The sequence below is a fragment of the Merops nubicus genome, unplaced genomic scaffold (assembly GCF_000691845.1).
Source record: "Merops nubicus isolate BGI_N331 unplaced genomic scaffold, ASM69184v1 scaffold9776, whole genome shotgun sequence".
Classification (NCBI taxonomy): domain Eukaryota; kingdom Metazoa; phylum Chordata; class Aves; order Coraciiformes; family Meropidae; genus Merops; species Merops nubicus.
In genome coordinates this window covers 1-15019 of record NW_008615629.1, presented here as the reverse complement: position 1 = coordinate 15019, position 15019 = coordinate 1, and the positions used below count along the sequence as shown (strand labels likewise).

The following is a 15019-nucleotide window of genomic DNA, read 5'->3' as shown; positions in this document are numbered from 1 at the left end:
TTTCAAAGTGATTCTTGTTTTTCATATTTCCTGTGCTAGACAGCAGAACTGAATTTTTACACTATGAAATTCGGGTTGTATGAGGCACTTAAATATGGATCATTTACATTAGTGAAATATATTAAAATCAGAACATTCTGGTTCACTTACAGCTGTTATTTGCACAAAATAACAATTTCTTCGAGTTCATTTGCTCACAGAAGTTGATGATGGGAGAAAAACTGTTTCTCCTTCATTTCCACTCCAATCATACTCACAATTGGTCATCTCAACACTTTTGAGACTTATGGTTGGCAGTCAAGGCTGTGCAGGCCAGTGACAACTACAAGCACATGAACCACATCCAAGAGCCAATTTCTGACACAAGGCTCTAAGATTTTAAGTATTAACAGTAAGTGACTGCTGTAAGTTAGAACGGCTAGAATCCTACAAAACACTCTCCCATCTTTGATAAGAATCAGAGGTACAACAAACCTTCAGAGACTAATTCTTTAATGTAGTTTCTTGTGGAGTCTGAGAGGTGACCCACCAGATTCTGTACGTCAAGAAAAAAGTTAGACCGTATTGAGCTATTTTATAGTCTTAATTTCAATCCCAGAGCACAATTCCATATCCTGATGTAAAATGTTTCTGTATTATAGAAATCTGATTCCTGCTCCAAACTGAACACCATCACATATCCTGAAAAGAAACAAATAATAAACAGTGTAAGTGATACATACAGTACTGATGAAATGAAAATCAATTCTATCTCCAAATTCCCAAGGTTTTCAATCCTTGGAAAGTTACAAGTCAAATTTTAGCTGACAAAGGCTTTTTAAAATTAATGCTTTGCCAAGATATGGAGTGTTTACACTTGCAAAATAAAGCCCATAATTTTAAAACTGCTATTATTTCTTCACATTCACATGAATGACAAATAGAAACAGATGCCAGCTCCTATACAGAATACAGTATTTCATGCAGTATTCACAGGCAAGAATAGGCCCCCTGAAGCTTTTATATTGTCTCCTCTAATACTTGCTTCATGTGGGATAACTGGTTGTTAACAAGTTAATTTGTTCTCCCTTTATCTATAGTTAAACTTGTTTTCATTTTTCAAGCAAATACATCAAACTCAATATTTATCCAAACACTTGTTTTCGGAAGGCTTAAGAAAATCCCATGAGCTGTCTCAGTGATCATTCACCCTAAAGAAATAAAACCTGCTACACAGCTATATTTCAACAGCTGAGCTCAAGCTGAATGAACTTTGAAACTTGAGAAACAAAAGCCTTAAACCAAGAAGTACTGTGAAACCAACATGAATAAAGTAAGCAGAAAGAATAGCATCAAGTGCTGAAAAAATCTCTCAATTGGCATAAAATAAAACTAAAAGGCAGCAATTCTCTCTGACAAAATGAGATAGATGTGCAGGAACTTGTAAAACCAGTTACTACTAAAGGAGTTGGTGTAAAAACCAAACCTGTCACCAGACTGTACTCCCATGGGGAAGCAGTAGTTCAGCTCTAGCCTGGCAATGTTGCCGAGCCGGAGCACTACGCCCGTGCCGTAGGACCATCGGATGCACTCTGCCAGCTTCTGCAGGTGAGCCCTGGGACCATCCCCTGCAAGCAAAAGAGCAGGAGAACAAGAACCAAAATAGATTGTCAAAGTGGTCACAGGCTAACTGGATTTTCAGAGCTAGAAAACAGACTACTTCAGAGCACCTCCTGCAGACTCAAAATGTATTTACGACCTGCAACTCCTATAAATGCCAAAAACCTTGGACTCAAAGTGCAATTTTTGTGGGACTACTGGTTGGTCTTCACTTCCCACCATCATACAGCTACTTGCATCAACCTGGAAACAAGTACCAAAGACTTCAATGTCTTTAGTCAGTCTCTTACAGTTGATAAACCTGCTTTTCAGTTGTGCATGAAGTGTCTCCCTCCCATATGGTTCATCCCAGTAAACACTTGGAAGGTGATGTTTTGGTGGGATGCTATCTCCTTTTGGAATGGTGCAAGATAGCAGGTGTTAATCAGTTACCACACTGGTCTGCAAACATCACTGATTCATTAGCTCTCCTTCCTACAAGTTGTGCTAGAATTTCTGCAGAAAGCTGAAAAAATTACCAGCAATCTGTCAAATATCCAATTTAATAGCAGCAGCTTTTGACAGGCTCTAAAATACATTGGCCTTTTTGACAGGCACCAAAATCTATGCAGTAAACAAACTGCTTCTGAATCAACAGACACAGAATAGCTCTCCTTTTTGCTTTTAGAGAGGGAAGCAGGTCTTTTCATAGACAATTCTCCTGGCCTTACCATAGTTAAGGTTGCAGAGGTTCCCAGCATTGAGGAAGAAGTGTGTTCGGAAGAGGTCCCCAAACCCCCCCCGGCCTGGCCGGAAAGGGAGGGGGGTGTAGAGGTGCAGGCCCCCAGCCCAGTAGGCTTCTCCTCCCAGGTAATCACCTGTTCAGGTAAAATGTTGGAAGAGAAGCATTCACTGTGGCATACATTCAAAGAAGCAGTTAAAGGTACAAGAAGACATCTTTAAGTTATTCCACGCTGCACTTCTGCTCTTTGCAAATCTTGCCATTTGCTTCTCACTCTCTCCAGCCTCACCACTGTCAAGTAAAACACCAGCACTTAGGCAATTCTTTAAACCTTCCCAGGGAAGTGCCCTGTCTGCCTCAGCCCCTCACCAGAACAGCCTGCACCTACTCGTGCCTCATCAGAGATTACCTCCTGAACACCTCTGAAATACTTGTCTTAGTTTTAAAAATGGATAATTGATATAATTAAACAATTTGATAACGAGAAGTCAACAACAGAGTAAGGAATAGAACCAAGGAAGCTCCTGGCTCTTCAAACACCCTTGTTGATCAGATTACCTGTCCCCTAAGCTACCCCAACACATGCTGTACCAAACAGATTTAATGTTACTGTTGCTATAAACACCTTCTGGGAACTTTTTCAGCTTGAAGGTTGCTTACTAATTAAAGTGATGTACTGGAATTATGCAAGTCTGAACACACACTTGGTTTACAAAATTAACTTATGGCTTAACTAAGAACTACTGGGCTCTGTTCTGTTATGAATGAAACTACAACAACAGATCAAAGACACAACATTTCTTGAAGTGCAGAATAAGCACAATTATTTTTATGTCATACAAAGTGTGAGGACAGAACTTGACTCTTCCTTACACACTAATATTTACAGCATGGTCAGAGAAGTGGTATTTAGGAGTTTCAGACCTTCACTCTGGGGTCCAATGCTGTACATACTGAATCCACGCACGCTTGTTGGTCCACCAAGGTAAAACCTAGTGAATACAGTCAAATTTAATTTAATGCTTCACTTGAAAGGACATATTTGAAAATATCTGGCCACACTTCTAAGGTTGCATCTCAGAATTACAGGTAATTTTGTAAGAGGTTTAAAGCAACACAAGAAATTAACTAAATCCTGATGCATCTGGCAAAAAATTCAAACCAAATAGAAGTATTAAAAATAAAAATCACACAAGGATCAAAGCAGAAGGATACTCAGCACTGAGGAATTATAATATTGCCTGATTCTGTCTTTTGTAATAATTTCAACAGAAATACTGTATCCCATGTGAAGTGGGCACAATATTTATTATAAATAAACTTAAGTCTAAATTGTTTCAGCTAGTGGTCTTCAAACACAGGTGTCAGAGGGCAAAACTGTCTAAAAGGCCATCACAGTTACAATATGGCTTTGCTTCTAAAAACACCTACAGTGTTACCTATGACCAACAGAAAATTTGGCAGCTGGTAAATACCATTTTGCACCCATAAATATTGGCAGGCAGAACCACTACAGAGCAAATTACAAATTTATACTACCCCAATATGAAAATCAAAACCAGAAGGCATGGACTGACGTGCAATTAAAGCTAACAAGAAACATTTTACTCTTGCCAGCACCAGAACTACTACTGCTTCTACTACACAGTTTTCTTTATACATTACCTGGGTTGACTGAAAAAAAAAATAAATGAAGAAACATTTAAAAAACTTGCCTGTCAGCTATACTGGATGGCTTGTCTCCAATAGGTACTAGCATTCCACCCCAAAGTGATGCTGAAAATACCTTTGGAGAGAAAAAGAAGTTTTCAGTAACCATCAGTAATGGGATTTTCAGGAAACTGGATCGTTGCTGCCCTCTTTCTTTTAGGCAGGGCTACACCTTAGGAAAGCTGACACAGCACAGTGGAACAAAGTGCTGCTTTCACAACTGCTGAGGGGAAACCCATCCAGCTCCTGTTTACTTATGAATATTCTTGTCTTGAAATAAGACAACACTGCTCACACAAATTACTCCTGGCAATTTTAAACCCATAGGAGGCTGAGTTGAGCAAATACCCACCAAAAATATACAAGCATTAGCTGCCTGTGAATTTGCCTTATAATTAAATGAAACTGCCTTCTGCAACTCTCTATAGTGGTATCAAATACACAAATGGCCTTGCTGCTTATCTATACAGCAATTTTTGGGAGCTAGATCACTGTAATTAATACATTTAATCATGAGATGCACACACATCAGGCAATGCCTTTTCTTTCACCACATGGAAGGTGCAAACATAATGATGTAGTAAGAAAGGGGTCTAGCAAATAGCCTTCAAATGCCTTTCTGCATTGGCCTCACTGGTCTTTTGTTTGGGTTTGATTTCACCACATGGAAGGTGCAAACATAACAATGTAATAAGAAAGGGGTCTAAAAATAGCCTTCCAATGCCCTTTTGCATTGGCTTCACTGGTCTTTTGTTTGGGTTTGGCTTGGGCTTTTTTAGCATGTTGTGATGCAAATTATTGTAACCTCTGATTTTTAAATCTTTGTAATAGAAATTGTTTAATTCCCCATCCAGCTATGAGGTAAGAACTTACTGCACCATCTCCATGTGATAAAGAACTTCTTTCTAAACACAGGCAAGTATTTCTAGGATAAATTGAAATTCTTATTTCCCAACTCTTTCCATCTAATACTATGTCTATGCTGCTTGAGGCTTCAGATTTCTATATTTTCTTTAAACATGAACTTGGAGTTACCCAGTGTCATTTCCTCTGAAGGAGATCTAGCTGAACTCTTTCCATCTAATACTATGTCTATGCTGCTTGAGGCTTCAGATTTCTATATTTTCTTTAAACGTGAACTTGGAGTGGAGTTACCCAGTGTTGTTTCTTCTGCAGGAAATCTAGCTGCTGTACACCAGAACTGCTCTGCCAACCAAACCACAACTTTAATTGATGATGATAGAGTTTGTTTCAAACCCACACAGTGACTCCAAACAAAAGTACTGATGTAGACACCACCCCATCAAATCAGTGCTGTGTTCTGCCTATGGGGTGGCAGACTGGGGTCTCATAGAAACCTCTCATGGTATCACATGTCTCTTTGACTGGAACTTAAATTGTTCATTGTGCTCAAAATGTTGTAGTGCAAGCTCAGCACTGTAGTGAAATAAGTCTTCCCATTCTTTCCCAATAATTTTACATAGAAGAAATAATTTTACTCATTATGATGCCAAACTCAGTAGCCATATATTCATAATTTAAAATGACAAAGGAAAACTAAACCAAGATTAGTCAAAATATTCATAACCCAGGTGAAAGAGACAGAACAAAGGCTGTAATAAGTTTCTGAAAAAAAAAATCACTCTTTAAGACAGATCACAAAGAGCAGATATGCTCATCATAACTTCTGAAGATAGTTCCTAGGGGTGACTGTCACACAAGTTGTGCTTTCCAAAACGGCCACTTTTCAAGTGACAATACATGGTAGGAACGTCAGGTTAAGAATAGAAAATATTTAACTTTCCAAAAAATACATCAAGATATCTACACCATCCATCTTTCACGTCCACCATCTTTTTCTAAAATCCTGAGACACAGATTCAATGACTCATTTGCTACCTCAGAGGAATTACTAGAACACCTTTAAGACATTACCGAATCCCAGATGAGTTGCTTGTTCAACTGAAACTCAAAATCCTCTTTTAGAAAGCTCACGTCTCCACCTGTATAGCCAGCCAACTCCTGCAAAAACACCAGTTAGAGAAATTAAAGACTTACTCTAACACGCTTACAGATCAATTCCAATAATTCTAGAAGGGGTTTAGCACTACCTGATTAATTTTCAGCAAAGCACCTCGTTTTGGCAAGATGGAAGAGTTCCTTGAATCAATCACCATAGCGTGCTGGAAAAAATCAGAACAAGCACTTTTAGGTTCAGGGATCTGCTGAATGCCAGAGTGACACTATTCTTTTTCCTTTGAAGACTGCACACACAAGTGGGAGAGTGCCACAGTTACAGCTAAGCCTAGTGTAGCCTCGTGGATGTGGAGACACTGTACCTACACAGTAACTTAGTTCTGACTTTAGAAGCCACCTCAAACACACAGAGAGATATTTACACCTTTTGGCCATGATACACACCAGAAATCCAGCAGCAACAATGCCCCAGTGTAAATCACAAACTATTTGCAGATTACTGTCCCAAAATTGATCTCTTACTACTTGTAAGCTACAAGTTACAAATGACAAGTGACCAAAAACTGGTATAGGGAATAATATTCAGAAAGGGCATAGCTACTCTTACTACTTGTAAGCTACAAGTTACAAGTGACCAAAAACTGGTATAGGAAATAATATTCAGAAAGGGCATAGCCACGGTAAGATGAGGAAATTTACTGATCCTGTCTTCTACAAAACAGGCCAATTCTGCAGAAAGAAATGGCAGATGACATGGAGGGAGGCCCTGCAGGAATAACAGGGCAGCCTAAGCAACAGTCAAAATGCAACACTCAACTATGAAAATGTGTTTTCCATTTGGACCTCCTGGATGACTCTGTGTGAATGACCAAACACAGCAAAAGGTGTTTTAAGTAAAACACTCTCCCTGCTTAGACAAAACTCCTTTGGGATCATTTCTAAGTCTTAGATGCCTCAAAATAATGCATTTTAAAAAATTATCAGGAAAAAGCCTTACAGAGAGAGATGATTTAAGAGAATGTCCACTTTCTTCTCTAACAGAAAAGGATGCTGTTCTAGCAAGGCAGGCAAGTTCTCTCCACACACCTTCCCATTTCAGTGTGTGACTGGTCTTCCAGACTGGAAACTATAAAGAAAGAATGGAGGAAGATATGAAAAAAAATTTGCTGCAAAACTGAAATAAACACTTCCCTGAAAAATCATTCACTCTAAAGTTTATTTGTACATGATTCTATGTTGCTTCTTTCCAGACTTCTTGGATCAGAGAGAAACCCTTTTTTATTTCAGAGTAACACTAATTTTTCTCCAGCCAGGAAAGTTTCTTCAAGTAGAGGTACTCTACTTAATCCACCCCAAATTAAAAATACCTTGAACTGGGCTGATACAGTGAGCTAGGCAACCAGTTACTTGCCTGAAATGAGAACTTGAACATGAAAAATTTGGAGAAAAACACATTGATATTCTTATATGGCCAAAAGAAGACTGAATTCTAACAAAAAAACTGACTATACTACCTCTGTCATTTTAAAACTGTTGACCTCTTTCAAATAGTGACAAGTTTAGCCCTGTGCCCAAGCATTTAAATAATGCAAAAAGGAACCAAATATTTGCAAAAGCCAGCTGTGACCTGTGAAATGTAAATGAGGCATGTGCTCCACAAATTCTGTGCCACACTTACATTAAATTCTGTTGATATTCCTCTATCAGTTTCACGAAGAGAGCTCCAAGGGAACTGTCCAGTTACTTTATACAGGTTAACTGAAAAACTGAAACACAGTATTACCTGGCAGGTTTAAAAGTGAGAATATTTAAGCAGGTGAAGTTTTATATTATCACAAAAACTTCAGAAATCAGCTCTGCTACGTTATTAACAGACCCCCAGCAAAGGAAGAGATTCAATTATTACTCAGTGGAAGATCTTATTGTTTTATATTTCTTCACAAAATAAATAAAAAGTATACTGAAAAATTCATCCCCTACTTTCTTTCAAAGTTTCCAGGCTGTGGTTTGAAGAAGGACAGGCCATATGAAGTTTCCTTTGTTCCATAGGAGAACTGGAAGGTCACCTTTTCTGCACGTCCAAAGAGATTTGGGAACTTGAGCCCAAGTACCTATGGAGAATTTAAAAAAGACTCACAACTTTTCATCTGATTTGCTGTCTTGGCTCTTAATCATATTCTGAAGACAAGCCTATCTACCCTGAGATTGAGAAATGAGGACACTGAGGAGAGCTGTAACTGTGTTTTAAGCCAGATTTCTCTTTGCACTGGCAGCAAAAGCCCTCACAATAGCACAAGTTACAGTTATCACCCAATTTTTATTGCTGTCCAGTAGCTGCTGACTTAATCTGCATTCTCACTGTATCCTCAGGACTAGAATTGTTTCAGTCAAAATCCCCCAGCCCATCCCAAAGCCCAGCAGAGTAAGTGTTTGGCCTGGCAGGCCAGTGTTTGGGAGGCATCTTGGTTTGAGTAACAAGATGCTTTTGCAATCAGTCCTGTCAGCAGTAAAACATACAATTACAATTCTCCAGAAGGTGCTTAAACACTTTGGCCTGTTCCCACACTAATTCCTTGCATCCCTTTGGAGGCTCTTTGACAGAAAGGCTGGAGCAGGTTTCCTCCAAGCACAGACTCTACCAGGACTGTCCTATTATCATGCATTCTACTTTAAAAGAATGTAAAAGAGTACCAAATCCTGATTGCCTTTGTCTGACAGCTATTGGAAGCAAATCAATCACCTGAGCCTTGTGATAAAGGCTACTATGCAATTATCCAACTAACCAGAAAGGGCTGTGAGTATGAAATATTACATTTACAGGCTTCAGATGAATTTAAGAGATTGGAATAAAAGTCACATCTAGTTAAACTTCTAAGGAAACATCATTTCTGCTGCCAGTAGCAGTGCATAAGAGTCATGCCTTCATAGAATTCAAATGTTTTACTTCTCTGTAACAAATTGAAATCAAACAGAGGGGGAAGATGAGTAACCCTTGCAAAGCACCACCACCTGAGTCATGCAGTATCTTATCCAGGTTAAAAATAACTCTAAGAAGAAAAGGATGAGCCCTTTGATCTGCTTATCTACTAGCAGCAGGCAGAGCTGCACTGTGCACATGAGGAGGCAGAATGAGTGCAGGAACAAGCACCTGAATGCACAGTCCACTCACAGCAGCAGTGCTGTTAGAAGGACATTAACAAAACAACAGTAGAGCTCTTGGTTACCTTCTGTGTCAACTGAGGAATATTTTTCACACAAGATTTTAATCTGACATCCTTAACTGAATCAAATACAAACAAGCTCCACAGTTTATATGGTTCTGGAAAACCATATTCTTGCATTTTGCAGCCCACAATGCCAGTACTGGGCTAAATAGTGGAAACCAATTTCTAAATCCAATATACAGCCCTTTGACTGAAAAGAAAAACACTTTAAACACATCTCATGAAAACTAAATACTAAATTCCTTACTAATCTCCCCAGCAGATAAAGTGTCCTAAATATTACCAAGAAAGAATGTAAGTCATTTTAAGTCTTTAAAAATTAACATACTGAGTTGGAAGCTACAGGATTCTTCCCCAGCTTAAAATAGGCTTTTGCTGAATGAAAGCCTAATACAAAGACTCTTTAGAGACAAAGGTCTGGCAAAGCCTTAGGAAAGCTGGATCAAGAAAATAATTTGGCTTGGACCACGAAATTCCCTGCTAGGTCTGCAACATGGAAGTAAGAGGAGTATCAAAAGGAATTAATAATTATTTGAAATAATCCATACCATACTGCCTTCATTGTTGCCAACCATAGTGTTATAGCTTCCTGTTAGTCTTCTCAATTCTGTCACCTCAAAGGTTACATCTAAACCATTTGGAAGGGCATCATCTCCTGCATAAACAAAAAAAACAAATGTATGTAAACTCTAAGGACATATAAAAAATGCAAACAGAAGATGACTTGAAAACTAGTTGGATTAAGTGATAATAAAAGGGCATATTACAAAGAAATATGGCTTGAGAAAAAGCTGAGTGCAGAATTTGGTTCAATCATAGCATGACTGGCTTTCATCAACACATTAGTTTAATTATGGAATTGTAACCTTTGTGTGTTACCTACTCATTAAAAAAAAAGAGGCACACAGATTCTTATATTAGAATAAACAGAATTTAAAGTGATCCAGACATGGCAAGAACAACACCATCACTAGGGCAGAGCTCCCAGCACTGCAGGTAACCCTCAGGGCTCTGGCAGCAGTTCCAAAACAAAGCTGTGATGGCTGCTTCTGCTCAAAGCAGAGGGGGCAGCACCCCCCTGCCACAGCAGCCTGGGGGGCTGCACCCTGCTCCCTTCTCAGGGACACAACTTTGTCTGCTGAAGAGAACAGTAGTGACTCTGACAAGCCTGGGAATGCAGCTCAGCCTCCCTGGGAAACCTCCACACGTTCAGCTGCCCCATCTATGCCACAAGCAAATTTTTAATCACAAGCACTGATACAGTTCCCAGCATTTCCAGGGAAATTCCAGCAGGAAGGATGTGCTGATACAATGTCAGTTATGTGACCTGCAGTACATGAAGTGCAGGACACGCTTTCAAGCTTGTCCTCAAGTGTCCCTCTGAAATTTTGTATTAAAGGACCTGTACTGTAATTACTTTAGTGCTGGAAATTCACTCATTTTTGCATGTATACAAGTAATGTTTATATACACATATACATTTATACATGCAAATACATCTTCCTAGGGATAATGGATGTACACACATTTGTATATATAGCACACCTCCACGTGTGTCTAAAATACAGAAAGATACATCACAGAGTAAGTTCTATACACAAAAAACATCTAACCTGTTACACAGGGAAATATACATCATATGTATGGATGTGTCTGTAAGTGTATGAGAAAAAAAGTGAAGATTAATGAGGCAATACCTACCTTGACAGGTATCAATCAGAACCTCTACTTGCCTAAAGATTCCCAGCCGAAGCAACTTCTCACGAGCTTCGTGGGATTTCCTCATCACCTACAGGATGAGATAAGGAGCTCAGCCACAGAATCACAGAACAGTTTAAACTGAAAAGAACCTCCAAAGATCATCTAATCCATTTGAGTCTTTCAGGTTACCAAAAAATAACTAGGATGAAACAGTTCAAATGCAACCCAGTCATACGATATTCACAGATTTTGTACACAGACGCATCCAGGCACCTTCAGAACAAATCACACCCACTTTAACACTTCAATCTGTAAAGAAATAAATGAAACCCAGAGTATCTAGTTCAATTCCTACCTTTTGTTAGTTTGCTTCCTGCTTGTTGCAATACTTGAACCTACGACTCAAATAGGTTTCAGTAGTTAAAACCTACACAGCTACTTAGGGGGACCCATGCTTTTGGGAAACCCCCCAAACACATCTGTTTAAGTGCAGACCAATTCACAGGTCTAACTTCCAGCCACACTCCAGAACCCTGCAGAACCTCCTTGCACCTAAAAGTGCAAGGACATACAGCCTAAGGCACACTTGACCCACTGTGGAGACTGACATCAGTCATCTGTGGTAAGATCCAACAATTATCTTCAACAAACGAGCTGAAAGTGTCCCCTACACAGTCAGCAATTCTCAAATGGGAAGAGTGTAGCTGAAAAAAAATATATCTGAGGGTACTGTCTGGCATCTCACAATGCCTTTGAGCTGAATATGTCAGAAAACAACAGCATTATTTCATATTTAAGTGTGACTTCCATACCACAAGATCAGAATGATCACAAAGCTTGTCCACGTTGCCTCATGTCTAAAGGGAGTAGCCCAAAGGAAAAAAAAAGATAAAATTGTTCCCTGAATTTTTAAATAGTAGGTCTGATATTCACTGCAGTACTTACATCAATGAGATTTTTTGCCTTGAAAACATCAGAGATTTCATACATGATAATATCATCTTTGGTCCTTCCAAGTCCATCGAAGTGCACATGTTGAACCACCACCTAAACAGAACAGATGTTTAAACACAAATACTGAATTTGCATCTATTAAATGAGTATCAGAAACACCAATGCAGAAAAAAAACATTGTTGTCTGAGTGAAAACCCCTGAAGATTCCAGGCTTATTACCATTGATCTGCATTATCAGAAATCAGTGCTATCTACAGCTCTGGGAAGTTATCCCCTTAACAGAAAAATTAAAGAACAAATAAAACCAATGCTAACACTCGTTGAATCAGAAGAGATGGCAACAGACTGTAGCTGCTGGGATTTCAGTTGTAGGTGTTGTAGGGCCAAATAGGTCACTGTAGAAATGGCACTGAAATACTCAGACATGTGCCACCAAACAGGTAGTTCGTGGCCGTGGCTCTTTCTCCCATCAGCTACACATGAGGGAAGAGTCAAAAGAAAAATCTACAAGTCATAACTATTTTTCCAACCTTTCCAGGCTATTATAATCTTAGGAGTGTCCAAAAAACCCACATCTGCAACTGCTTCATGTATTTGCATATAATAATTAGCAGAAGAAGAGCAACCTAGCATTACCACAAATCACTTAAAAAAAAATCCTGTCAGACAATATATGAACTAATAAATAATAACTTAAATAAAAATCAAATGTTATTACCAAGCTTCTAGCAAGGATGACTCTGAATAGCATGAGGGAAAGGAAAATTCTAATAAAACTTAAGATAATGTCTATCTCACCCCTCTAGCATGGCTAAACATATTACAGGCCAAGACAGACATGCTCTGACAAGTGAAATATTAAAAAAAAAAGTTAGCATCCTCTGCTGAAGTTGGTATCTCCCTCAGTAATTCATGTGGTGGCACTTAACCCTAAACATGCTAATTCTGCACTCTAGCAGATTAAAGACAGGTGCCTGGTTTGCTCCTCAGCAGAGCTGCAGAAGCAGGAAACAGAGAGAAGGGAAAACAGCATCTGGAAATAAGGTCTCTTAGCTCAAAGCTGAATTTTAACAACAACTCCTGTGGTAGGGAAGAAAGAACAGGAACCAGGCAACATCAGATGAAATTCACAGTGTTAAATTTAATTCTTTCACATCTCCAATCATAGTGTAGAAAGCAGGAATGAGAGAGAAGGGAAAACAGCATCTGGAAATAAGGTCTCTTAGCTCAAAGTTGAATTTTAACAACTCCTGTGGTAGGGAAGAAAGAACAGGAACTAGGCAAATTCACAGTGCTAAATTTAATTCTTTCACATCTCCAATCATAGTGTAGAAAGTTTCCTTAAGGAATACACACAAGCAAGAGTGCCAAGACCCTTAAGAAAAAATAAAATCAGGATGTTGTTCAGGTACTTACATCTTTGTTCTCCAGAATTTCCTGCTTGGCCTCAGGTTCAGCTTCAAACAGTTCAGCTTCCTCTCCCAAGGCACCAAAGTCTGGGCCACCCGCTGGGAGAGGCTCTAAACTCTGACAGAGTAAAAGAAAACTGCATTTAATATGCTACCTGGGTTTGTGATTTATGCCTTTTGCAAAGGAAAAAAACTATACTTGCTGACACCATGCTCATCAGATTTTGAGGGCAAAGAGAAGAATGAAATTACCCCTTGTTTGTCACCTACCTGCTTGCTGAGATTTTTAATGAAAGCTGACAAGCTTCCCTGTTGAATAACTTCTCAAAAATACTCTGCAGTCTTCCAAAACCAGCTTTATTTTTAAGGCATGCTTCATGTTACAGATGAATTTGATCTTAAAAAAAAAAATCTCTGAAATAACAGGGTGTCACTTCTTAGTTTGTGTTTTTTTGGGAGGGAGAGGAGTGTGAATGTTGAATAATTTTTTTTTTTAAAAAAAAAGGGTGTTTGCAGCATGTTACTTCACTTTGCATATATTTGTATGCTTTTCTATTTTAATATTTATTTTAAAAGTAGCCTTCAAGAACCTCAGGCACTATCTGCCACAGCTGAACATTTTAATCAAACTGGCTCCCAGCACAGCACCTGAAAGAGCCCTAAAATAAGATTTATCACAAGAGAACAGATTCAAGCCTGAGTGAAGAGAGGGTTACCTGCAAAAGCAGAGGTCACGATTGGATAACTCAGTAAATCTACTTTTCCTCTTAAGGTACTAACACAGCATTTGCTGCATTATTTAAGGGTGGCTGTTGTGCTGGAGTAGTAAATTGCTGTTACAGATCAGAACCAAGTGAAGTAGAGACAGAATCCTCTCTCATGCCCCATAATTTTCAGGCAAATATGAACCACTCTGCATCCACATAATATTGTATATCAGTTTATACTACAGATGGATACAAAACTAAGAATACAAGAAATACAAGAAAAAAAGAAACAAATTAAATTATTTACAACAATTACATACTTTGGAGCTTTAACAGCCTGTAGCTGTTCCCCAGCATAATGAAACACTGTGTAAAAGCCTGCTGGTTTTCAGCAGGCTCACAGTGGAGAGAGATTCTACCTGGGGGGTCTTTTAGAATCATCCAGACGGTTCTTAGCCCCCAGGTAAGTCAGTCACTCATTAATCATACTTGAATTATCTACATCACAGCTTCAAACATCTCTATGCAGGCTCTCCACGGCTGCTTTAAGGAGAAAGCCGTTTTAGCCAAATTCACAAGGTATTTCACCAAACTGATTTAACATATGCTCTGTGATTCCTCAGCTTTACAGTCAACAGCACCACCGGCCTCTTCTCCACGACACTGATGCTCTCACAGCCTGTCCTGTGCAGCTCTCCAGCTTTTCCACAACGCAGACAGCCCAAGAGGGGACCGATTATCTAGAATAACCCAGGATATGCTTCCCTAACCTCTCCTTAAGGCACGGGGACTTCATCAGCTACCTACCTTTATCCTTTACAATTATTTTCTGATGGTTACGACACACACTTTTTCCTGCTGGCATTATTAACGCTATTTCTTGTCCTACCACGACAAACGCCTAAACCTTTACCTTCCCTCTTCAAGGCCTGGGGTATGGATTTGGAGATGCACACGGGACGCCGCCGACCTCTCTAACCCGAGCTGCTGTTTCGGGTGGCAGCGCAAACCTACAG

At 39.2% G+C, this 15019-nt stretch overlaps 1 protein-coding gene across 1 annotated transcript; it reads right to left on the bottom strand.

The window, feature by feature from the left end:
* Positions 1-478: 478 nt before the first annotated feature.
* On the bottom strand, positions 479-13447 carry SAMM50 (SAMM50 sorting and assembly machinery component; the record flags this gene model as incomplete). Its single annotated transcript, XM_008942584.1, has 14 exons — positions 479-681; positions 1466-1607; positions 2310-2456; positions 3245-3312; positions 4036-4106; positions 5966-6052; positions 6142-6213; positions 7005-7133; positions 7686-7773; positions 7988-8118; positions 9780-9886; positions 10933-11020; positions 11878-11979; positions 13304-13447. Coding segments are annotated over 14 exons (1422 nt in total), but the record flags the coding sequence as incomplete, so codon positions are not given.
* Between the last annotated feature and the right edge of the window lie 1572 nt (positions 13448-15019).